We start from the raw sequence: 27,096 nt of genomic DNA, 5'->3' as shown, positions 1-27,096 counted from the left end.
CCAAAAAACCCTGTCATCACTGTGCCTTCCTCACCCAGGACCAAGGCGATGTACACAGTCATGCGTGGGAATGCTACTGACTCGTGGGCAGCCTGTCACCTGGACCCCTCTAAGAGATGAAATAAAAAGGTAGGATGTTTTAGGGCTCTCTGAAAGAAAATCTTCTCTCCCCCAAAACAAAGTTTGGGGAAAACACATCTCTCCATGCAAAACAACTTCATCTGAAGTTTGAATTAGTACAAGCAAAACAGAGCAATGACAGCCATTCCCATGCTTCTCTTCATCCTGTCTTCATTACTAGTTCACTCAAGGGACAGAGTCAGGCTCGACCGGCATCTAACTGGCATAGAGTGCTTATTCCTCATCACTGCCTGGGTAGATACAATTACCGTATCTCCATTTTCAGATGAGGAAATTGAGCCCTGATGATTAAGTTAATTTGCTCAAAGTCACACAGAAGGTGATGTGATAGCGAGGGGACCTGAACCCTGGTCCACCTGGCTCTAAAGGCCAATTATTCCTCACAAAACACACTGCCACCTCAGTAATTTAAATATGGCTTAAGGCCCTCATCTTGTCTGGGTACTGGCTAGACTCTGTAACAAAAGGACTCTCATGGCCTTAACTCCTCACCACACCCCAATGAGATGTGAGGTAAATTCATTTTGAAGAGTTTTATTTGCCTATTAGACTAATATAAAAGCAGCTTTTGACAACAGGTGCCTTTGTTTAGGTCAGAATGTAGAAACATCACCCTCAGAAGGGAAACAGAAAAGCTTTTCCTGCTTGGTAATTATAGTAGAAAAGACCAGAGAATTTAGAGGGATGAGGACCTTAATCTCAGAGTACCATCTCCAGTTTTACAACCTGGGTCCACTTTCACTACCCTTGCCCTACAAGTTCTCAGACCAGTAAGTGGTCCAACTCGTTTTTCCTGTTTTCTGGTATTATACCTACAAGATGCTGCCCCAACAAGAGCCTCAAAATTACCTCTGGAAAGTTCCCTCAGGATTTACTCCACCTTTGGCTGCTTGAAGACATATGTTCCCAAATGTACAAATACCACAAGCGAAGAGATCATAGATCAGGTTTGAGAGAGTCTGAGTAATTGACTGCTAATCAAATGGCACTGAGGATTTAGCAGACACAATGTCCCCAACTGAAATGCATGCTGCCTGTTGGGAAACATTAACATATACCAACAAGGATAAATTCTGCAACTCCCTAGGAGTCAATGAATTGTTAACAGAGCTTTGGGTAAGGGGAGCTGGAGAAACCTTATACAGTGCACAGTGAGTGATATCATTCAAGGCTTCCTTGTGGTAGAAACGGAAATCCTCGTGCAGACTGTATTTTAATACTCATGTATCTTATGCCAGATACACCAACAGGTACTCCACAGGCACAGAACACCTTAGTCCTCAGAGCCTGTGGTCAGTCACCATCCAGAGTTTGAAGTCCTCTTCAGTCTACTCCAGTGTGGCAGTTCAGCGTGGCCCCCAGATCAGCATCATCTACATTCCTTGGGAACTACCATAAATGCATTTTCTCAGGCCCCCTTCCGGAGCTCCTGAATGAGAACTCTGGGGGTGAAGCCCAGTGAGTTATTTTAACCTTTAACCAGTCCTCCAGGCGATTCTGATGCTTGCTAAGGTTTGAGGACTGACCAAAGTAGACAACTGCCCTGTATGGACCATTATATCTATCACCTATTGCTAACCTAATATTAACTCTACGTACTACTGGAAATCTAGGAATTCCTGCTTTCAGAGAACCACAAAGACATCACCAGCTTCAGCACATGCTGTACCTCCTACCACACCTTCCTTATAACTCTCCAAACCGGTTCCCCAGGATGCCCTTGCCTGTCCACCCACCCCTTTTCTTTTCTTTTAATGGGGAGGGTGGCAGGTTGGGGAGACAGGAAGAGAGAGAGACAGGAAGGGAGAGAGATGAGAAGCATTAACTCATAGTTGAGGAACTTTAGTTGTTCACTGATTGCTTCTCATATGTGTCTTGATTGGAGGGCGCCAGCCAAGCCAGTGACCCCTTGCTCAAGCCAGAGACCTTGGGCTCAAGTTAGTGACCCCACACTCAAGCCAGCAACCTTGGGGTTTCAATCCTAGGACTTCAGTGTCCCAGGTCAATGCTCTATCCACTGTGCCACCACCGGTCAGGCTTTTTATTTTTATTAATTTTAGAGACAGTTAAAGAGAGAAAGACTTTGATTTGTTGTTCCAGTTATTTATGCATTCATTGGTTGATTCCTGTATGTGCCTTGACCGGGGATCAAACCCACAACTTAGCACACAGGACGACACTCTAACCAACTGAGCTAACCAGCCAGGGCCTCTATGGTGGTGGGTTCTAACAGTCAGTAGATGACTAATAGTAGATTTGCACTTTTGCTCCATTTTGACTGACCTGAAGCCAGGGTTAGTCTAGTATAACAATAGCTGGCAAACCACAGGACTGCTTTTACATTGAAGAATGCCTGGCCTGACCAGGCCGTAGTGCAGTGAATAAAGCATCTGACTGGGATGCGGAGGACCCAGGTTCAAAACCCTGAGATTGCCAGCTGTAGCACGGGCTCATCTGGTTTGAGCAAGGCTCACCAGCTTGAGCCCAGGGTCGCTGGGTTGAGCAAGGGGTCACTCGGTCTGCGGTAGCCCCATAGTCAAGGCACATATGAGAAAACAATCAATGAACAACTAAGGTGCTGCAAAGAACTGATGCTTCTCATCTCTCTCCCTGCCTGCCTGTCTATCCCTATCTGTCCCTCTCTCTGTGTCTGTCACACACACACAAAAAAAGCTTGTACTGGTTGAAAATTAAAAAGCTCTTCAAATATCTAATGTTGATTACTACTACTGCCAAGTCCCAGTCACCTACCCCATGCATATCTGTCTCCCCATCCTGTGTGCAAGGAGATTGTGTGCAGGGTCTGCCTACTCTCTCCAGGAAAAAAACGACTGTTCTTATCAGAACTTGCAGCAAGCTTATAAGCTTACAAGTAAGAGAAAAATTAAGTTAAACTGCAACCAACATTAAATGTACTTACACTGTGGGTCCCCTTACCCAAGCTCCCTCATTCAAGCTCATTATTGCAAAGGCGAACAATTTTTACTCTAGCTAAAACTTACTGGGCATTAATAAATGATGTGCTGGCCCAGGCTGTCCTAAGCCCTTTAATCATTACAGAATCAGCAAATCTGTAGATGGAACTTGTATTTTCCCCATTTATACAAGAGAAACCTATTAAATGAATAGACAAAGTGACTGCCTTCATCAGAGTCTGAGGAAACCAAAAGCTCCCCAAGACTGACTACAAAGAACAATCAGGGACCCCGTCCCTTCTCTGCTCCCAGTCAGCTCATCCTCATTAGCTCTTACCTTGTTGGGTAAATACTGGGAGAGGTGCTACATAAATGTTGCATCACAATGTGAAAGCCTTAGAAACTTCTAGAAATAAAACTATCTAGATAACAAATATAACTTTAAGTATTTCCTACTTAGAAAAAGAATCTTGTTGAACACATTTTGTTTATTACTTAATAACGGAGGAACAAGTTTATAACATGCCTTCTCCAAACAGTCTATGCCTCCTTCTGACGTGATCATGTGGCAATAACAAGAAAAGGTGCAAATTAGGAGACATGCAGAACATACTCACTGATAACCAGTATGCTGACCTGTAGTAGAGATAGGCATTTTACACATATATTATCATTTTAATCTGTTTGTTCTACTAAATATAGTTGACCATTGAGCAATACAGGGTTTAGGAATGCCGGACCCTGCCCCCCAGTGAAAAATCCACGTGTAATTTAAGGTGAACCTCCCCATACTCCTATTATATTCCCAACTGCGTGCAGATAGAAAATATACTATTTTCCCCAATTCTGTTGAAAAAGAAAACTGAGGCTCAAAGGTTCTTCAGAGGGAAAAATGATACAGATACATGCCAAAAAATACAAGTTATAACAACAAATATAATACTTGTCCTGCTGATTATGATTAGTATGTCAAGTCCGAGACAAATTACTGAAGTCATCTGCAAACCTCAGTCTCTCCTAGAAGAGTGTCGCACCGCAAGGCCTGCAGTCAGGAGAAGAGCAAGGTGGCCAGCCTGTAATGGTCACATAGGAAATGCTGGTTCCCACAGTTCTTTCTTCTCTTGTGACTTTTTTTTTTAAGCTTTATTACCAAAATTATGATGTGAAGCTCAAAACCCAAGTCCGCCTGATGTCCTACAATGAAAAGAACACCGAACTTCTAGTCCTGAGGTGTCATGTCACCAATAAGCCACCACTTATTAGTGTGTCCAGCCTGAAGATCTCCAGCTCCCTTCATGGATGTTCACTGAGGTACACTGGAGGACCTCACCCCACCGTCCCACACAGCTCTCAGTTTCTGCTTCCTTTCACTTTACCTAAGCCAAATCGCAATTTATTTGTGGGAGCTCCTGAAACTGAAGTTCTTAACTTTTAGTTACTACGTCACCAGAATACTGTACATATCCATGAACACTAATCTCAAGCACACGGTTTATAATCAGCTCCAATATTCACCATAGGTGTGGGGTTTTCCAAAGCCAGACCCCAGTTGTAAGTATTTACTCTAGAGAAAATGAATATGTATGTCTTGATATTTATATTTATGGCTTTCTGAAAATGCAGGTGGGAGAAGAGAGTTGTGAACACAAGGATTAACATGAAATACTTCCCATGACGAGCTCAAGTCCTTCCTGACTTGGCTCTGGCACCCACGGCTCTCCCACCACTGGCATTCTCAGCGTCCTGGCAGGACACAGCTTTTTAGACCACAGTCCCCTGCCCTCAGATGAGGCCCAGGTCAAGGAGGGGCAGAAAGGGATCTGAGCAGCAGTACACCTCCTGGGAGGAGCCAGCAGAGTACTACGGGGCTCTGGGTGAAGCAGGCACAAAGCTGCTCAGAAACTCATCCTAAGCTATTGAAATCGCACTTTGAATGTACTTCTGGTCATATGACCACAGACATCAAAAATAAGGGGGCAATCACAATGAATTCATATAATACGTATTCATGTAGTTAGTCCCCTGATCAGTGGTTTCACTTTCCAAGGTTTCAATTACTTGCAGTTAACTCCAGTCTGAAAATATTAAATGGAAAATTCCAGAAATAAACAATTCATAAGTTTTAAACTGCTTGCCGTTCTGAGTAGTGTAATGAAATCTCACGCCATTCCGCTCTATCCTACCCAGGACGTGAATCACCCCTTTTGCCAACCACCTCCACCTCACTCATCTCATCACGTCGGTATTGTATCATCTCACACTGTCATAAGAAGAAGGTGAGTAAAAGGCATTAAGACATTTTGAGAGAGATTGCATTCACATAATTTGTTTCGGGAAAATGCTCTGTTCAAGTGAGCTACCTGGCCAGGGCTATTATTAGTTGTTAATCTGATTGTACTTAATTTATAAATTAAAGTTTATCATAGGTAAAAATGTATAGGAATAAAACAGTATATACAGGGTTCAGAATTATCCTTAACTTTAGGCATCCACTGGGGGTCTTAGAATGTATCCCTGCAGATGATAAGTGGGAACTACTGCAGTCCATATGTCCACAGAGCACCATTTCTCTAGAAACCATCTCCCTATTCCACACAGTAACTGCCGTATACTGTACTATGAGGAGGGTTCTGCCCCTGGGGACAAGAGGTTAGTGTAGAAGGATATTTGCAAAGGAATGTCATTAGAAAAGGTGTGTAGGACCAGAATTTCATACATTACTGATGGTTGTAGAAGTTGGTACAACTCCTAAAAAGGGCAATTTCTCAATATGTATCAAAGTTAAAGATGTACATACCCTTTGGCTCTGTAATCCCATTCTGGGAAATCTAGCTTGTAGAAGTATATACAGACAGACATCTATACAAGGTATACACATTTTAAAAATATTATATTACTGTTTGTAATATTAACCAGAAAATGTATCCATAAATGAGAGACTGGTACACCCAGGCCATCAAGAGGCTATGGGACGGCAATCAGCAGGATGCACTGCGAAGTGAAAGGGCCACGTGCATGCACAGTGGTGTGATCAGTATGCTAGTTTGTGCAGAAGTACAGGAAGTCTATTTTTTTTTGTTTTGTTTTCATGAAATAAAACAATGAAGGGAATCATAAGAAACTAAGAGTGGGAAAGGGTAGGAAAAGACAGCCAGAAATGGGCAAATGGGAACACAAGGATGGCACGGAAATATTTCCCCAAAAACCTTTTCATAAAAATTGTAATTCTGACCATGGGCTTTTAAAAAAGGGACGGTTAGGAAACCTTTTATCTTGTAAAAAATACACAAGTATCATTATGACAGATGCAACAACCATGAATGAATCTGACAGACACTATGTTGATTGGACATAAAAGTCTTAGTATATGATTCCATATATATTAAGTTTAAGAACAGGGAAAGCTAGTTGATATGACTGAAATTAGGAGTTACTACCCTGCAAGGGATACTGATGGAGAAGAGGCATGAGGAAACCTTGGATGCTGGAATGTTCTATATTTTTATCTGGGTTATAGTTACATGGGCCAATATGTGTAAAAATTCACCAAGCAATACAATTAAATTAGTACACTTAACGCACTTTACTCTGTGTATAACATATACATTGTTTTTTGTTTGTTTGTTTTTTTTACAGGGACAGAGAGAGAGTCAGAGAGAGGGATAGATAGGGACAGACAGACAGAGAGGAACAGAGAGAGATGAGAAGCATCAATCATCAGTTTTTCATTGCGACACCTTAGTTATTCATTGATTGCTTTCTCATATGTGCCTTGACCATGGGCCTTCAGCAGACTGAGTAACCCCTTGCTCGAGCCAGTGACCTTGGGTCCAAGCTGGTGAGCTTTGCTCAAACCAGATGAGCCCGTGCTCAAGCTGGTGACCTCGGGATCTCGAACCTGGGTCCTCTGCATCCCAGTCTGACGCTCACTGCGCCACTGCCTGGTCAGGCTGTATTTCTTTTTTAAGTGAGAGGAGGGGAGATAAGAGAGACAGACTCCCACATGTGCCCAGACCAATCCACCCAACAATCCCTGCCTGGGGCCAATGCTGGAATCAACCCAGCTGTACTACTCAGTGCCTGGGGCCAACAAACGGAATAACTGAGCCACTGGCTGCCAGAGGGGAAAAGAAAGAGAAGAGGGAGAGAAAAAGGAAGAGAAGCAGACAGTCACTTCTCACATGTGCCCTGACCAGGGATCAAATGTAGGATGTCTGCATGCCAGGCCAACACTCTATCCACTGAGCACACCAGCCAGGGCCAAGATTTCAATAAAATTTTAACAGTATAAAAAATGCTTTTGAGGAAGATTTAATGACATGATAAAAAGCCTACAATATAATGCCAAATGAAAAAAAAAGGGTAAGATATGCCCTGGCTAGGTAGCTGAGTTGTTAGAGCGTCATCCCCATATGCCAAGGTTGAAGGTTCGGTCCCTAATCAGGGCACATACAAGAATTAACCAATGAATGAATACATAAGTGAAACAACAAATTGATGTCTCTCTCTCCTCTTTCCTCGCTAAAATAAATAAATAGATACAGAGACAGGAAATTAGAAAGTGGCATATTTTCTGAGGTCCAATACGTTGGCAGCGTAGAGTAACACTGAACTTGCCCCTCCCAAGAACACAGAAACACACACCTAGGTATAGATAAAATACTCTTGAGAGACAACGGAGGGCTGGATACATAGCTTCTGAACAACAAGAAGGCTAGGAAACCAAGGGAGCTCTCCAGGAGCTGTGGGAACTCTTGGGAGCTGCAGAACTCTCCAAGATCGGAAGTGCTGGTTTCAACTTTAGCAAAGCACACTTGGGCAGGGGAGTGGAGAATAAATGGAAAAGCGATATACCTGTGGCTAAAACCACCTCTAAGTAGCTTATTTCAAATACTAGCCTTCCTTAGGCATTTCCGGGGGGGGGGGGGGGAGAAGGGAAAGGGGAAGGAAATAAGGAATTTGCAAGTACATAAAGCATTAATATACCAAAATGATATGTCTCCTGTTCAACATGATTCTTTCTCTTTTTTTCTTAAGTAAGAGAGAGAGAGAGACAGACAGACAGACAGGAAGGGAGAGAGATGAGAAGCATCCACTCATAGTTGCATCACTTTAGTTGTTCATCGATTGCTTCTCATACGTGCCTTCGCCAGGGAGCTCCAGTGAAGCGAGTGACCTCTTGCTCAAGGTAGTGACTTTGGGCTCAAGCCAGCGACCTTAGGGTCATGTTGATGATCCTGTACTCAAACGGGAGACCTCGGGGTTTTGAACCTTGGACCTCTGCATCCCAGGCCAACACTCTATCCACTGCACCACCCTGGTCAGGCTCCACAGATGATTCTTTAAGTTTCATACAACAAAATAGTTATTACCACAGAGAAACTATTAAGTACACATCAAACAACCTAGTCTAGCTAGCCAATTTTCTATGGAGTCGGTCAGGAAGCAGTATAAAAATAATGCCTTTTAAAAAGTTATGTCTTCTCAGCTTCATCATTGTCACCTCCGTAAGTTATTATGAATATATTATGCCAAATTATATAAAGCACCTAGAACTGATTAAACCTTTATGACAGTAAAATCAGATGACAGCCCAAAGTTCACTGGGACACTATTATTACTGGCTCTGGTCTCTTAAGTCAGTTTTATTTAGGCTCTCGAAACCTTAAGTAAACAAATCCAACAGCCAATGAAAACTGACACACCCAGAAACTCCACAAAACGTTTACTTCACAGTTCACAATAGACTCCTATTCCATCTACAGGTGGCCTTGCCTGAAGCTAAAGGTCAACAGAAAACATTCCCTAACACCTTCACAATTTGTGGGTGTAAAAAATGAGGAGGAAAAAAGAACAGGCAGGCTTCAAGGAGAGGGCAGGGACACAGAACCATCATCTTCATGGTATCTCTACCAGTGGTAGTCAACCTGGTCCCTACCGCCCACTAGTGGGCGTTCCAGTTTTCATGGTGGGCGGTAGCGGAGCAACCAAAGTATAAATAAAAAGATAGATTTAACTATAGTAAGTTGTTTCATAAAGATTTATTCTGCCAAACTTAGCAAAAATCCTACATAAAGGACTTGGTAAGTAATTATTATTATATGCTTTAATTTGCTTTTACTTTAAATTTTATAAAGTAAAGTTACTTCCCTACTTTATAAATCACCATTACTGTGGAACCAGTGGGCGGTTCAAAAATTTTACTACTAACAGATACAAAAGTGGGCGGTAGGTATAAAAAGGTTGACTACCCCTGCTCTACACCATACCTTCTGACTTTCCTAAGCCTGCTTCATTTTTGCTCCTTAACTAACTAAAATACAGAACAAGCCCTGGCTGGATAGCTAAGTTGGTTAGAGCTTTATCCCAAAGCACAGAGGTTGCTGGTTTGACTCCCAGTCAGAGCACACACAGGAACAGATCGATGTTCCTCTCTCTCTCACTCCCTTCTTCTCTCTCTAAAATTAATAAATTAAAAAACCCACAGCAACAACAAACTTCATTTACATTTCTCAAATTCTTTTTTTTTTCTTTTTATTGTGGCAGAGACAGAGAGAGTCAGAGAGAGGGACAGACAGATAGAAAGGGAGAGAGATGAGAAACATCAATTCTTCGTTGTGGCTCCTTAGTTGTTCATTGATTGATTTCTCATATGTGCCTTGACCAAGGGGGCTACAGCAGACCGAGTGACCCCTTGCTCTAGCCAGAGACCTTGGGCTCAAGCTGGTGAGCCTTGCTCAAACCAGATGAGCCCACGCTCAAACTGGTGACCTTGGGGTCTCGAACCTGGGTCCTCCGCATCCCAGTCTGATGCTCTATCTACTGCGCCACCATCTGGTCAGGCTCTCGAATTTTTCAAACACCAGATGTATACAATACCAAAGCTATAGGAGCCTTCGGTATAACTGACGTCCTTTACTCCTGACCAGCAGTGCCCACCCTCAGCCCTTCCTGTTTAACTCCCACTAGCCAAAAAAAACAAAAACAAAAACAAATAATAATAATAATAATAATCCTATGCTGGAACCAGTGTCCAAGATTCTCAACTAACCTTCATGGAAGAAATCAGTCTGCTCAAAGAAACCTGCGATGGCAGTTTCTGAGGTTCTCCCAACAGCATTCTAACAGGATTTCTGAGAAACAGTCTTACTCCAAGCATCTCTAAAGATAGGTTAGTAGGTTATCAGTAACATGCATTGGGGAGATTTTTTTTTTTAATTCATTTTAGAGAGGAGAGAGAAAGGGGGAGAGAGAGACAGAGAGGGAGAGAGAGAGGAGAGAGAGACAGAGAGAGAAGGTGGGGAGGAGCTGGAAGCATCAACTCCCATATGTGCCTTGACCAGGCAAGCCCAGGGTTTCGAACTGGCAACCTCAGCATTTCCAGGTCGACGCTTTATCCACTGCGCCACCACAGGTCAGGCTGGGGAGATATTTTTGAAGAGAGGGCCTTTGTGGGCCTTCAGCAAATCACACAATATAGGAAGTCACCTACTGGTAGGAATAACAGTACATACGAAAAAGAAAATTAATCTCTCTGTCTCACTGAAGTATTTCATAAATAAAGACTTGTGCAGAATTAGACACCGTGATTCACCAGGTTGTTCTCCATATAAAAAGTGTAAAGGTCTGCCACCTGCTACTACTGCAAAACACCCCTTAGCAATCTTGACCCAAGACAGCACCCCGGGTAACAGTGTTTCCCTCCAAAGGACAAGCAGGAAAGTAAAGGGGTGCGGGGCACTCTAGCTTTGAAAGGCCACATTCCTTCCACACGATTCCTTTAGAAGCAATCTCTTTTCAATCTCTTTTCGGTGCCTAGATCCACTTCTTGAAAATGGTAATCTTTTGACTTTGTAGTAAAATAATTTCCACTTATCCCACCCTCAAAGTTCTAAGTAAAACATGAGGCCACAGCTTTTGCAACATAGACAATAATTCTAAGAACAAAGTTTCACAAAGCACTAAAAATCAAGTTTAGAGACAAAAACTAGGGGTTTACTGAAAGATTCAATACTTGCAGATTTTTAAAAAATACTTACCCATTCTTCAACATTGGGAGGCTGCTCATCATAAACATGTTCCTTGTCCCACAAAATATTTGACTTGTCATACTGGTCCATCTTTCTTCGCGTTTTCACAGCAAAGAAAATTATTAAAGCAAAAGCCACAATAACCATGAATCCCAGTACAATGGCAATGGCCTAAAAAGAGAGATTAAAGATATTGACATCATTAGACTTGAACTGCTTACTTTATCCCAATCCACACTCTCTAACTGTACCTAATTCACCCTCTACAAATACCTTACCAAATATCTGTGGCTTACTTGATATAAAACTGACAAAAACGGTTACATTTTAGAAATATAAAACCTACCCCATACCACTTGGACTAAGGCTAACAAAACACACACACACACACACACACACACACACACACACACTCTCTCTCTCTCTCTCTCTACCTCTAGTCAATCTTCAGAACATGGTTAATTAGCATTAGGTACTATTACCATAATCCCCATTTCAGAATTTTATCGTAAACTATTCCAAAGCTGGAGCACCAAGGGGCCGTATTTTATAGAGGATCTGCCTTATCGTAAATTATGCAGACATGTTCTAACCAAGCTATAAATCAGAGAAAACAGAAAACAGACTAATTCATTTAGTCTGGCAGCTTTCTCTATTTTCTTAGTTTTTCATGAACTTTGTAGAAAGGGCTCTGTGACAAGAAAATCCTAGCTGTGACAACTCTCCCAGTGTCTGGTAGGTATGTTAAGGAGTACACTGGCCAGATGCACTTGGAGTTGAGGCGGGTACCAGGACTCCGCCGTGGGTATCTGCTAATGGATAACAGGAGGCTCTCGCAGTAGCTCCCAGTGAGACCGTTTTTCAAAGAATACAGGTTTGCAATAGTTACAGGACTGAAAAGGGTGGGGTTACAGTAAGCTAGGAGTGCCAATCCTCAGCCCAGTGTACCACAAATACATCTGAGTGTCAACAACCAACACTATGAAAACCTACATTCTCCGGGAAAACATTTCATCTTCAAAACAGAGTGACTCATTCAGGTAAAAGAATGAGGATTTCTGAGTCAGTGTGAGGAGAAAAAAAAGAGAAAAAACATTAGCAACCCAGAAACATTTTCTTAATATAATTAGGGGTGACTCATGGCTACTGAAGACAGGGTTCTCTACCCCACCTGCACATTTGAATCACCTGGATAGCTTTTAAAAATACTAACTTACACTCTGAAAGTTACAAAACACTTTTGAAAGAAATTAAAGATGACCTAAGTAAATGGAAAGATATCCGATGTTCGTATATGAGTAGGCTTGATATAAAGATGACAATACTCCCCAAATTGATCTATAGATTTAATGCGATCCTTCAAAATCCTAGCTGGCATTTCTTGCAGAAATTTACAAGATGATCTCAAAATTCACATGAAAACACAAGGGGCCCAGAATCAAGCCGAAAGAATCTTCAAACAAGAACAAAGTTGGAGGACTCCCACTTCCTGATATCAAAACATTCTTTAAACCTACAGTAATTGCTTGACCAGTGGTGGCACAATGGAAAGAGTGTCAACCTGGACACTGAGGTCATCGACTTAAGCACAAGCTCATCAGCTTGAGAAAGGGCTCACCAGCTTTAGCGCAGTCACTCACTGGCTTGAGTGTGGGATCATCAATATGATCCCAAGGTCCCCCCAGTCAAGGTACATATGAGAAGCAATCAATGAACAACTAAAGTGAAGCAACTACAAACTGATCCTTCTCACTCTCTCCCTTCTCTCTTTCTAAAAAACAAAAAAATAAACTACAGTAATCAAGACAGTGAAGTACTAGCATTAAGGATACAAATATATATTAATGGAATCAAATTGAGAGTTTAGAAATAAATCCTAACATTTACTGTCAATTTATCTTTGACTAGGGCATGAACAATTTAATGGTGAAACAGTCCTTTCCAAAAAGAATACCAATACAACTGGATATCCACACACAAAGAAGGTTAGACTAAGCCCAAGATAAACTTATACTATCCCAAGATAAACTCAAAATGGCTCAAAGACCTAACTGAAAGAGCTAAAATTAAGTCTTTTTAAAATTTATTTTAGAGAAAGAGAGGAAGAGAGAGAGGATAGGGGAGAGGGTGAGAGAGAAGATAGTAGAGAGAGGGGGATGGAAGGGGGACTAAGGGGGGGGGGAGAAAAGAGAGAGGAAGAGGGAGAGAGGAGCGAAACATGGATTTGTTGTTCTACTTATTTATGCATTCACTGATTGTTTCCTGTATGTGTCCTGAACAGGAATCAAACCCGCAATAATGGTGAATCAGGACGATGCTCTAACCAACTGGGCTACCTAGCCAGGGCAAATTAAGAGTCTCAGAAGAAACACAGGAGTAAATCTTTGCAACTGTGAGTTAGGTAAAGTTTTCAGATATGACACCAAACACACAAGCAACAAAAGAAAAATCATTAAAATGAAAGGTTTTTGTACAAACAACATATAGAAAGTAAAACGAGAATGAAAAAATTAGAAAAAAAATACTTGCAAATCATATACCTGTAAGGGACTTGTATCCAGATATATAAAGTCCTTACAATTCAATAATAAAAATACAAGTAGCCCAGTTTAAAAAGCTCTATCCAGCCATTTCTGCAAAGAAGATATATATGCACAAGGAAAACAAGCACAGCAACATTAGCTATCAAGGAAATGCAAATCAAAACCAAAATGGGGCACCACTTCAGACCTTTAGCATGGCTAGACTCAGACAGGAAAAAAGAAAAAACCAGTGCTGATGAAAATGTGCAAAAACTGCATTCCTATACATTCCTGGTAAATGTAAAGAAGTGTAACCACTTTGATATATCCATAGAATGGACTATTATTCAGTGATAAAAAGGAATTTTATCTACTTCACCACCTGACTAGTGGTGGCGAAGTAGATAAAATATCGACCTGGGACACGAGGGCTCATCCAGTTTAAGCGCAGGTTCACCAGCCAGAGCACAGGGTCACCGGCTTGAGCGTGGGATCACTGGCATGCCATCAAGGGTGCTGGCTTGAGCCCAAAGGTCGCTGGCTTCTGCAAGGGGTCACTGGCTCAGCTGGAGCTCCACAGTTAAGGCACACATGAAAAGCAATCAGTGAGCAACTAAAGTGCCACAACTAAGAGTTGATCCTCCTCATCTCTCTCCCTTCCTATCTCTCTTTTTCAAAAAAAAAAAAGAAAAAAAAGAAATGAAGTACTGCTATCTGCTACAACATGGATGAACCTAAAAATCATTATGCTACATGAAAGAAACCAAGCATAAAAGACTGCATTGTGTAACTCTGTATAAGAAATATCTAGAATAGGCAAATGTACAGAATAGGTCTGGGGAGAGTTAGGGAAATGAAGAGTGACCGCTAACAGGTATGGGTCAGTGAAATGTCCTTTGTGGAATAGTGAAAACTTTCTAAAGTTGATTGTGGTGATAGTTGCACAACTCTGAATATATGAAACACCAACAAACTTATACTCTAAAAATGAATTATGTGGTAATGTTAACTGTATCTCAATAATGACACCTAGCCCTTGTCCCAGATTCTGATTTAAACAGAAGTGAGGCCTTGGCATCAATACTGTTTAAAAGTTCCCTAAGTGATTCTAAGCATCCCAAGTTGAGGGCCTCTGAACCAAGGAGAGAGGGGGTGTAAAAAGAACAAATTATCCATACCTCCTGGGGATCCACCACACAGTAGTGATACAAATACTGATCCACGTAGAGTCCAGAAGTTGCAGGTGTATAAAACTGGTTGCAGAGGGCAAGGATTTGTGAACCGTACATAGAGCCAGAAGCCTGGGCAGTTGGATTGACTCCCATTATATAGACAATTGTGGCAATAAACACCATGAAGCCCAGGATAGCACTCATTATTATCACAGTCAGGTAATATCTTCTGGTTCTAGATATTTCAGATCTTATAACACTGGTAACAAATATCACCAATGCAGCAATGAAACAAAAGGCAGCCATAGCCAGTAGGAAGCCCTTTGCCGCTCTTGGATCTGTATAGCCTCCTCCATAACCATAACTGTAGCCATAACCATAGCCATTTCCATAGCTTCCGAAGCCACTTCCACCAAAAGGGTAGCCCATACCACCTCCTATTATGTTGCCTCCATAGCCTCTATCCCAGGCAAGTGTGGAGGCGACACAGGCGAATATGGCAATGCACATGACGATAATGAGCATAGACAGAATCCGAATCACTCCTGGAGGAGAGGTCCATTTGTAGAAATGAAGAATTTCATCTTCTGGATAGAAAGAATATGCCGTGTGCGAAAGCATTGGTCGAACATGCATCTCTCCACCATATATGTCATTGCTTGGTGCATAATGACTGGGTTTGCTGAAATGCACATGAAAATAATTTCAAGTTAGCACTTTTTGGAGGTAAGAAGAAAGAACACATAAAGTACTTGGAAGAGTTTAAACAAACTATAGGCAAAAAATACTATGGTTAGCACTGCCCCACTGCAGTGGGGTGATCTGTGTGCCCCCAAAATTCAAATGTCAGCATCTTAAGTTGCAATGTGATGGTATTAGGAGGTGGGGCCTTTGGGAGGTAATCAGGTCACGAGGTGGAGCCTTCATGAATGGGACTAATGCCCTTATAAGAGAAGCCCCAAGAGCTCTTTCACCTCTTCTGTCATGTGAGGACTCAAATAGAAATTGGCAGTCTACATCTCGAAAGAGGGCCTTCACCAGGACTTGATAATGCTGACACCCTATCTTGGAATTCCAGCCTCCAGAACTGAGAGAAATAAATTTCTGTTGTTCATAAGCTACTGAACAGTGAAGATTTCCATACATCAGAATCCCCTGGAGAGCGTGTTAAAACAGACTGTTGGCCGCCACCCCCAAAGTTGCCAGTCTGGGGCAGGACAAGTTTCCAGATGCTGCCAGTCTGGGACCCACACATTGAGAATAACTGCTCTAATTTCTATGTATGGAAAAGAAGTCCCCAAATTTTGCTACATATTAGGATCACCTGAAGAATGAGTAAAATCCTCAGATGGAGTACTCCATACCAGTTAAATCATAATCCCTGGGGATAAAACCCACAAAGTTTAAAACAATAGTGTCAACCCTTGCCTGTGTGACTGGAGACCAGTGCCTTCAGACACGACAGCTACAGTGAGTGACCCACTGATGAACATGAGTAATTCCTGGTGGCCTTGCTCTCCTACCTAAGAAGGCACATTCATCCATGTATTCATTTGACAGCTATTGACTGGAGCTGCCAGGTGGGGCTGTGCTCAGTACTGGGGACACAACACTGAACAGAACGTCTCAGTCCAGGCTCCTTACAGAGTTGGGTCTCTATCAGGGCGGTAAGACATTAATCCCTACATGCTCTATGGTTAATAATGGTAACAGTTACCAAGTAAATCAAATATGTAATGAGGGCTCATCAGGATGATGCCTAACTGGATCTTGATTCTCCTTTATAAAAATATCTTAGAAACTCCAGTGATTTAATCATCAACACTGTTTGCAAAAGGCACAGACTTGTGGACACACTGAATTGAAGAACTGCATGCCTTGGGGAGGCAAAATTCAACTTGTTTACTGACCTCAGGCCCTTTTGTTTCTGCCATATTTCCACAGCCCACCATCCTCATGCCAAGGCATGACCTCTTACTACTTACTACAGGTGCTTCAAAGAAACTACCCAAGAATGTGAGAATGAAAAGGAAACGGAGAAATGAGAGAACACTGATGATGAGCTGGTCCTTGAGAACGTCAAGTATGAAGGCTCCGTAAGCCATCCTACCGGAATGTCTGGGATGTCTCTGTCTGGGGCTGTCCTGGGCAGTGTAGCTCTGAATATCGTGAACATCTTGCACCCTGGCACACACAGCACTATTCTTCTAAGGTATGTACCCAGGAGCAGAATTTCTGAGTCAATTTTTTTTTTAAGTTTCAGCTCAACTAGACAATGTCAAACTGTTTTCCAAAATGATTGTATCAATATATACTCCTAATAACAGAGTAATGTTGACAGAAACATTGCTTATGATTACCGCAAACAGGTAACAGTCCAAATGTCTACCTACAGTGGAATGGGTGCAATATTGTGATTTATAAGAAATAAGTATTTGGTCCCTCACTCAGATAACCAAATCTATTTTTTCTCATATATATTATACTGCTCACAAAAAATCAGGGGATATACCAAAACAAATATGAAGCTACAAAATATCCCCTAATTTTTGTGAGCAGTGTATTTGGTTCTGCCCCAATTCCTGCCTCACAGCTCCACGGACTCTTGGAATTTCCAAAATGTAAAGAGTGAAAAGGGTGTCTTTGTTATGTTAATAAGGTGTCTGGTAGAAAGCACTAAGGGGAGGGGAGGGGAGGGTTGGAACTTTCAGTTCTCACCCCCACCCTCCATGCTCCACCCCATTACACAAACCACCTTCTGAGAGGGGTGAGGGGACAGGGGCTAGAGGTTAAATCAATTGCCAAAGGCCAAAGCAATCACGATTCAACAAAGATTACACAAAACCCCCGAGGGGATGGGGTCAGCGAGTTTCTGGGTTGGTGAACACGTGGAAATTCAGAGAGGGTGACTGAAGAAGGCATGGAAGCTCCTCGCCCTTCCCACAGGACTGGCCGGATGTATCTCTTCCATCTGGCTGTTCCTGAGTTAAATCCTTTACAATAAACCAGCGATCTAGTAAGTAACATGTTTGTCTGAGTCCTGTGAACCGTTCTAGCAAATTAATTGAACCCAAGGAGAGTTGTGGGAACCTCTAATAATTATAGCTGTTGGTCAGAAGAGCGGGTAGCAACCTGGCATCCTGAGTTGGAGGGGGCTGTTGGAGTCTCCAGTCTGTAGCCAGTTAGTCAGAAGCACAGAGAGCCTGGGCTTGTGGCTCACATCTGAAGTGTGTGTGTGTTTGGGGGTGGGGACGGTCTTGTAGGAATAGAACATGAATGTATGGAATCTGATGCTATCTCTGGGTAGATTAGTGTCAGAATTGAGCTGAATTCTTGCAATCCTGCTAGTGTCCTGAGAATTGTCTGTTGGCGTGTCGGGAACCACCCCCTACACTGGAACTGGGTCAAGGGGACCCAATTTAATGGGTAATTGTGATATATCCATACAATGGAATGCTACAGAGCTATGCTGTCTAATATGGCAGCCACTGACCACATGGATTTTCTGACCACTTGAAGTGTGGCTAGTCCAAACTGAGATGTGCTTTTAAGTGTAAAATACACAGTGGATCACAGTATGGAAGAAATGTAAGACAGAAAAGAGAAAAACCTAGTATTAACTATGTACTCTGGCTGATGAATGATGTCAATGCAGGTTCACTGACTGCAACAAATACACCACTCTGGTGGGGGGTGTTGATAATGGGGAGGCTGTGCATGGGTGGGGGCAGGCGGGACGTGGGAAATCTCTGTACCTTGCTTTCAATTTTGCTATGAACGTAAAACTGTTCTAAAATATAAAGGCTTAAAAAAACCCAGAATGTGAACTACCCCATGAATCAGTCTTTATATCAGTCATGTGTTGAAATGACAATATTCTAAGTAAAATATATTATTAAAATTAACTTTTATTATTTTCAATATGGTTATAAGAAAACATAACATCACATGTATAGTTCACATTATATTTCTATAGCACTGCTCTGAAGCAAAAAATAAAAAAGTTTCAAAAAACAAGTAAAACTAAACTGTACTGTTTAGGATGCATAAGGTGGTAGAATAACAGAGAAAAGCAAGGGGACCAAATGTCAGAACAGGACTTCGAGGTCTTGTTTCTTGGCCCAGGTGGTAATTTTGCTTTGTTTGTATTTCATGATCTCATACACACATTCTGTGCCCTTTTCTATTTGTATACTATATTTCACCATTGTTTAAAAAAGCAACACAAAATAAACATCAGGCTACTGGAACACTACCCAGTAACTATATTCTCTAACATTTTAATGACCGTGTTGTTATAAACAACTGTGTCCATACCATGTTCAAGTATTAGTCAGGAAGCCATGCAATATGAAAGCAACCTCAACTATGGTTATCAAAGAGTTAAAGCACAAACTACTTAAAGGAGGCGATCCCTAGCAATGCTAGGTAACAAATTTAAAATTGAAGAATTTGCTGTTTAATCCCCAAATAACTAGGGATGTCAAGAATCCTCAACTTTGCTTCCTGTTTTATATGTATAATGGCAGAAATGACTATGACTCTTAAAATTGACAATGTAGAACACATTATGCTAAGTGAAAGAAGTCAATCACAGAAGACCACATATTGTATGATTTCATTTATGAAATGTCCAGAATGAACAAACCCAGAACAGAAAGCAGATTGGTGGTTGCTGAGTACAGGAGAGTGACAGCTAATGTGTAGGAGGCTTCTTTGGGGGTGAGGTTACAAAAATGTCCTAATATTGTGGTGATGCTTTCACAATTCTGTGAGTATGTTAAAACCACTGAGCTGTCTTTTCTAAATGAGTGAATTGCATGGTGTGGATTTTATCTTAATAAAAGTGTTATTTAAAAAATTGATGCTATGTTGCCAATGGTCATTTAAACAAGACACTAATATGTAAGTTTCATATCAATTGTAAAAATCAAAAAGAAATATATACACACAAATATAAGCCTAGACTACATTAAAGCAAACATTAGATACAGGTAATAATAGTTGTCTCTGCAGAGAAAAACTGTCTTACTAGAATAGAAGTTATGAGTAAGAGGGGAACTCATTTTTCACTGAATATAAATATCTTATTTTTAAAGGCAAACAAATAGATGAAAGTTTTAATTCTAGGCATGCTTTTTTTTTCCATGTAACAGATTTTTCAAAAAGAAAACTGAAGAACTATTTACTTACAATTCATCAGGTCTATATGGGGGTGGACTTTCAAAAGGCCTCGATGACATAGTTGATGGTCACCCGATCGTCACGATGAGCAATGTCCTTCAGCTCCCAAGACAAACCAACCTAAGCAACAAAAGTAGGGTAATGGTGTTACTACCGAGCTCAGGGTTCCCTTGCCTAAGAAATCTAATGATACCAAACTCAAGTAACCTGTCACACCATGTTTATTTCTCTTGTCCCTCCCATTGCTATTTTTATACATTGGACTAGGAATTCCTTGAGCACAGGAAACCACTGAGCGAAGAAATCCTTCAGCCCGGAGGTCCTCACAGTACTTAGCACCATGCCCGTGCATCCCTGGCATACAAATACTGTTTAAACTTGAAATTCTACATTTTAGTAATAAAAAATTCACAAAGCACCTTAGCTCAGTTGATTAGCGAGTCATCCTGAAACACCAAGACCGCAGGTTCGATCCCTGGTCAGGGAATATTTGGGAAGCAGCCAGTAAGTGCACAACTAAGTGGAACAACAAATGAATGTTTCTCTCTCTCTCTATCTCCCTTCCTCTTTCTGTCTCCCTAATATTGATCTATTAAAAATACATAAATGTCCTGGCCGGTTGGCTCAGTGGTAGAGTGTTGGCCTGGCGTGCAGGAGTCCCGGGTTCGATTCCCGGCTGGGGCACATAGGAGAAGCGCCCATCTGCTTCTCCACCCCTCCCCCTCTCCTTCCTCTCTGTCTCTCTCTTCCCCTCCCACAGCCAAGGCTCCATTGGAGCAAAAAGATGGCCTGGGCGCTGAGGATGGCTCCTTGGCCTCTCCCCAGGCGCTAGAGTGGCTCTGGTCGTGACAGAGCGACGCCCGGGATGGGCAGAGCATCGCCCCCTGGTGGGCGTGCCGGGTGGATCCCGGTCAGGCGCATGCGGGAGTCTGTCTGACTGCCTCCCCGTTTCCAGCTTCGGAAAAACACAAAAAACAAAAACAAATAAAAATAAATACATAATTCAAAGCTTTTACAGCATAAGTAAAAATGGTATTTTTTTTTTTTTTTTTTTTTTTTTTTTTTTTTTTTTTTCATTTTTCTGAAGCTGGAAACGGGGAGAGACAGTCAGACAGACTCCCGCATGCGCCCGACCGGGATCCACCCGGCACGCCCACCATGGGGCGACGCTCTGCCCACCAGGGGGCGATGCTCTGCCCATCCTGGGCGTCGCCATATTGCGACCAGAGCCACTCTAGCGCCTGGGGCAGAGGCCACAGAGCCATCCCCAGCGCCCGGGCCATCTTTGCTCCAATGGAGCCTTGGCTGCGGGAGGGGAAGAGAGAGACAGAGAGGAAAGTGCGGCGGAGGGGTGGAGAAGCAAATGGGCGCTTCTCCTGTGTGCCCTGGCCGGGAATCGAACCCGGGTCCTCCGCACGCTAGGCCGACGCTCTACCGCTGAGCCAACCGGCCAGGGCGGTATTTATTTTTTAAAATAATTCCTTCAAAGAACAAGAAAGATGAGTATGAGAAAAAAATTTTAATTTGTTTCATATTACTTTGGAAAGTTCATCTCAAATGAAAATGCATGTGAAAGTACATAACTAGCGAAGTCTAGCACATACTAATCCCTTGATGTTAACTAAAGCATAATCTGGATTAAAAGATGCTTTTCTCATTACAAATGATTACAAGATACATCTATCAATGGTGGGACTGTTTTCCCCTTCTGCTTTTCTAAGTCTTCAACACTGGGCTTAATTTCTGCAAATTATGGGAGGGAAACATTAAACAAACACTGTGTTAAAGAGTTCTCTTCTCTAAGGGAAAAGCAAAATGATTTTGGTCTAAAATTCCTCAAATTGTTCCAATTTCACTCAATCAACAAAGAAGTTATTAAGTGCCTCCCCTATACCAGGGAAGCCTGTGGAAGTTAAGTACGATACACAGTTCTCTGGAAGGTCACGCACAAAGGAAAAAGCTATTAAACAGGCATTATTCAGGGCTGACCTACATGATAAAGTGCACTATGGGGAGGATCAAAGACATGAGGAGAAGCAGAAAGGAAGAAGAGACACTTGAACAAGATCTAGAACTGAGTATATTATAGTGTCTAACTTTTTTTCCTTCTCAAATAAAGTATGTGCAATTTTACATCACTATGTTAGGAACAGTGAATCAATTCAAATTCTTCAAATTTTGTTTTTTAGTATCAATGGCAGCTATCCTCCACATCCTTAAAGTCAATTCAAAATGACTTAATAAAATACTGCCCAAATGTATATTAGGTAAAACCTCAAAGATGAAAATATAGTGAATGTTAGTAACATCAATAAATTTTTCCAAACATGAGTTAAGAAAACTTCTCTACATTCTTCTATTTCTAAAAACTGCTTTATTGAACTATAACATACAGAAAAGTCCACAAATCATAGGTGCACAAAGCCCTGTAACTAGCACCCAAACACAATGTAAGTGAGCAATTTAGGCCAAAATAGTGTGGTGCTATAAAAGTCCAGATTTAATGTCTCCCTTTTATTGATATATTTTTTTTTTTTTTTTTTTTTTTTTTTAGTGGTTGGGGAAAAGGGAACAGACAAGGACAGACAGACAGGGAGAGAGATGAAAAGCATCAACTCATAGTTGCATCACTTTATTTGTTCATTGATTGCTTTCTCATGTGCCTTGACCTGGGGGCTGCAGCTGAGCCAGTGACCTTTGCGCTCAAGCCAGTGACCACGGGATCATGTCTATGATCCCATGATCAAGTCAGACATCCTGCCCTTAAGCTGGTGAGCGCTCACTCAAGCAGGATGAGCCTGCACTCAAGGCGGCAACCTCCGGGTTTCGAACGTGGGTCCTCAGCATCCCAGGTCGATGCTCTATCCACTGTGCCACCACCTGGCCAGGCTTATTGATATTTTTTAGTAATTTTTAGAGAACGAGGGGAAAAGAAAAAGAGAGAAATATTAATTTGTTGTTCTATTTATTTATGCATTCATTGGTTGACTACTGTGTGTGCTCAGACCAGTGATTGAACTTGCAACATTGGTGTATCTGGACGACACTCAAACCAACTGAGCTACCTGGCAAATGTCTCCCTAATTGACATTCAGAAAAAATACTAAGAAAAACTAAATTTAGACTCTGTGGAAGGCAGGACCCTACTTGTGAATCTGAATGTCAAATAGTGACAAATTGACCTGAGAGGGGTATCTAATTCCTTCTATACCTATGACCCACTCACTCATTCAAAACTGCCAAAAACTCCAGGTTCAATGATAGTTTTTGAAAATTGTAAATTAATCCAGACCCAGGCTGCAGTTTAAGTTTTGTCAAAAATCCAGATAGGCCCTGCCAGGTAGCTGAGTTAGTTAAGAGTGTTGACCTGATACTCCAAACTCGTAGGTTCCATCCCTGGTCGGGACACATACAAGAGAGTGCATGGATGAGTGGAACAAAAATCAATGTTTCTTTCTCTCCCCCTGCCCTTCCTCTCTTTCTAAAACAATCAATAAATTTTCTTTAAAAATCTAGACAATAAAATTCCTTTCCAAACCGCTATTTCCTAGATTCAGAGTTTAGTTGCCATGTCTCCTCCAATAGCAGAGATTTTAAATTTAAGAACAAGTCATGTCACACCAACTTCTCCTTTTTTGAGGTTTCCAGACTGGTAGATGAAGGAAATGTAGAGAGAATCCTGAATATCTTGAGCACATTTTTAATGTGTACAGTGCTGTTAGGAAGATTTGTAAGGGGTTGAATAATAGAACTTAATTAGGATGAGAAAATGGACCCTTTATGTCCACCAGGACGGAGATCTCTAGTGATGACCACACACACCATAGATAAGACAAGTTTACCAGATTTGCAGCTAACAAACCCACGGCCTACAAGTACATCAACACTCAAGTTCTCTGTAAGGCCCAAAAGATGAGTTGAAACAAACCTAGTGGTTGTAAAAGCTCACGCCTGACTCAAGTTCCTCATCTCTGAGCCTCACTACCCTCTTCTTTCAAATGGAGGTTAATCCTGACTTCTGGATTGAGGTAACTAAGTAAAACAATAAATTAAGAAAGATAAGCAGGCCCTGGCCGGCTGGCTCAGTGGTAGAGTGTTGGCCCAGCGTGTGGAAGTCTGGGTTCAATTCCCAGCCAGGGCACACAGAAGCACCCATCTGCTTCTCCACCCTTCCCCCTCTCTATCTCTATCTTCCCTTCCCGCAGCCAAAGCTCTCCATTGGAGCAAAGTTGGCCCAACTGCTGAGGATGACCTGATGGTCTCCACCTCAGGTGCTAGAATGGCTCCAGTTGTAATGGTACAACGCCCCAGATGGGCAGAGCATCGCCCCCTAGTGGGCTTGCCAGGTGGATCCCGGTTAGGCACATGCAGGAGTCTGTCTCTCTGCCTCCCTGCTTCTCACTTCAGAAAAATACAAAAAAAAAAAAAAAAAAAAGAAAGAAAAGAAAGATAAGCAAATGTATTCACAGCAAGTGGTTGTCCTGAAGGTGAGAAACTTCAGTATTTAGGCAATTAAGTATTCTGTAAATATTTTCAAATATTGATGGGATGAATAAATCCTTTTTTTTCTTTCCTCCTTTTTGTATTTTTCTGAAGTTGGAAATGGGGAGGCAGTCAGACAGACTCCCGCATGCGCCCGACCAGGATCCACCCGGCATGCCCACCAGGGGGCGATGCCCTGCCCATCTGGGGCGTCGCTCTGTTGCAACCAGAGCCATTCTAGCGCCTGAGACAGAGGCCATAGAGCCATCCTCAGCACCAGCAATGGAGCCTTGGCTGCGGGAGGGGAAGAGAGAGACAGAGAGGAAGGACAGGGGGAGGAGTGGTGAAGCAGATGGGCACTTCTCCTGTGTGCCCTGGCCGGAAATCGAACCTGGGACTCCTGCGCGCCAGGCCAACGCTCTACTACTGAGCCAACCGGCCAGGGCCAAATAAATCCTTTTTAAAATGTAAGTTCAATTAAAAAAATGTGTAAGTACTGAATAGAGAGATCTGGCTTAATAATTGTTCATTTTTTAAAATTGATTTTGGAGAAAGAGAAACAAGCATTGATCTGCTGTTCCATTTATTATGCAGTCATTGGTTGATTCTTGTATATGCCCTGACTGGGGATGAAACCCACAACCAGGGAACAGCAGTATGATGCTCTAACCAACTGAGCTACCTAGCCAGGGCAATAACGGTTCTGTTCATTTTTTAAAGTGCATTTCCTTGGTGAGGATTTCAACAAAAGCTAACATACTATCCCAAACTCAGGCACAATTCACAGAGATAGTATTTTGATCTAGGAACGATACAGTTATTAAAAAGAAGCAAACCTCTGTCTCAGCTAGCTAGCTTGGATAGCTCAGTTGGTTAGAAAGTTGTCCCAATACACAAAAGTTGCAGTTGCAGGTTCCATCCTGGTCAGGGCATACACAGAAACAGATCAATGTTTCTGTCTCCCTCTCTCTTTCCCTCTTTCTCTAAAATCAATAAATAATTTTTTTTTAAAGCAGCAGCAGCAAACTTCTGCATAACCTTAAAATTTATGCATCATGTTCCAGCTAAGTGCCTCTCCAGGAGGGTGGCTAAGATTTTTAAAGATCTAGAAAAATGATGTCTTAACACAAATGATTGGAAATATAGAAAATGTTTGGCCTGGAGAACTCAACATTGGAAGGACCACTATGGCAACTATCTAAAGAGCTGTTTTTGTAATTCTTTGAGAAAAATAAAATAAAATAAAACACCACCATAGGGTCAGATTTCCTTTTAATGTTAGGAAGTATAGGAAGTATCTCCCTCACTCTGACCCCACACATCCTCCAAAAATAACAATGAACAATTTGATCTCATGCCAATTACGCAAAGCTTAAATTGTTTGATATTTCGTGGGGGAGGGGAGGACTGGACAGGAGGACTTAAAAGCTCTCTTTCAAGACAGTCTGTGACTATGCTTTAAGGGCACACCCAAAGCAGAAAGAAAGCCAAGATACAACAGACTATTGTCCAATGCACAGAACAGCAAGCCATGACAGTGAAAGGGACATATATTAAACAGCTGAGAGAGAGAGGGGCAAAAGAGAAGCAGCTAACACTGTTGACTATGTTAAGCAGAAAAGCCAGCTAATGTTAACATATAACAAAAGATCTCCCTTTGAAAATATTTACTGGTCAACAGGCAGTGGCACAGTGGATAGAGCATCAGACTGGGACACAGAAGACCCAGGTTCGAAACCATGAGGTCGCTGGCTCGAGTGCAGGCTCATCCAGCATGAGAGCGGAGTCGCCATCTTCAGAACAGGGAATCATAGACATGACCCCATGGTCGCTGGCTTCAAGCCCAAAGCCACTGGCTTGAGCAAGTGTCACTCACTCTGCTGTAGCCCCCAGGTCAAGGCACATATAAGAAAGCAATCAATGAACAACTAAGGAGCCGCAACAAAGAACTGATGCTTCTCATCTCTCTCCCTTCCCGTCTGTCTGTCCCACTCTCCGCCTTTGTCACAGAAAGAAAATGTTTACTGGTCAAAAACTATTTTAATAAAAAATGAAGCTAATGAGCACGGGCTCACTAGCTTGAGCAAGGAGTCGCTGGTTTGAGCGTGGGATCCTAAGACATGAATGACCCCATGGTCACTGGCTTGAGCCCAAAAATCACTGGCTTGGGCCCTGGCCGGTTGGCTCAGTGGTAGAGCATCAGCCTGGCATTCAGGAGTCCCGGGTTCAATTCCCGGCCAGGGCACACAGGAGAAGCGCCCATTTGCTTCTCCACCCCTCCCCCTCTCCTTCCTCTCTGTCTCTCTCTTCCCCTCCCGCAGCCAAGGCTCCATTGGAGCAAAGTTGGCCTGGGTGCTGAGGATGGCTCCATGGCCTCTGCCTCAGGTGCTAGAATGGCTCTGGTTGCAACAAAGCAACGGCCCAGATGGGCGGAGCATCGCCCCCTGGTGGGCATGCCGGGTGGATCCCGGTCCGGCGCATGCGGGAGTCTGTCTGACTGCCTCACCGTTTCCAACTTCAGAAAAAATCCAAAAAAAAAAAAAAAAAAAATCACTGGCTTGAAGCCCAAGGTCTCTGGCTTCAGCAAGGGGTCACTGGCTCAGCTGGAATTCTCCCCAGTCAAAGCACATATGAGAAAGCAATCAATGAA

At 42.3% G+C, this 27,096-nt stretch overlaps 1 protein-coding gene across 5 annotated transcripts in view; it reads right to left on the bottom strand.

Moving 5' to 3' along the window:
• Window positions 1–27,096, bottom strand: part of OCLN (occludin) — a 60,719-nt gene that overhangs the window by 28,317 nt on the left and 5,306 nt on the right. For all 5 annotated transcript variants that reach the window (XM_066376778.1, XM_066376758.1, XM_066376768.1 and 2 more), the window contains exons 2-4: window positions 19,974–20,084; window positions 14,787–15,462; window positions 11,096–11,257 (exon numbers count right to left, since the gene is read on the bottom strand). In XM_066376778.1, the coding sequence (XP_066232875.1) occupies window positions 11,096–11,257; window positions 14,787–15,462; window positions 19,974–20,023 (888 nt within the window). In that variant the 5' untranslated portion in view covers window positions 20,024–20,084. The remainder of the gene's footprint in view (window positions 1–11,095; window positions 11,258–14,786; window positions 15,463–19,973; window positions 20,085–27,096) is intronic.

Source organism: Saccopteryx leptura, chromosome 1 (assembly GCF_036850995.1).
Source record: "Saccopteryx leptura isolate mSacLep1 chromosome 1, mSacLep1_pri_phased_curated, whole genome shotgun sequence".
NCBI classification, from domain to species: domain Eukaryota; kingdom Metazoa; phylum Chordata; class Mammalia; order Chiroptera; family Emballonuridae; genus Saccopteryx; species Saccopteryx leptura.
This window is presented reverse-complemented; position numbering and strand designations above follow the sequence as displayed.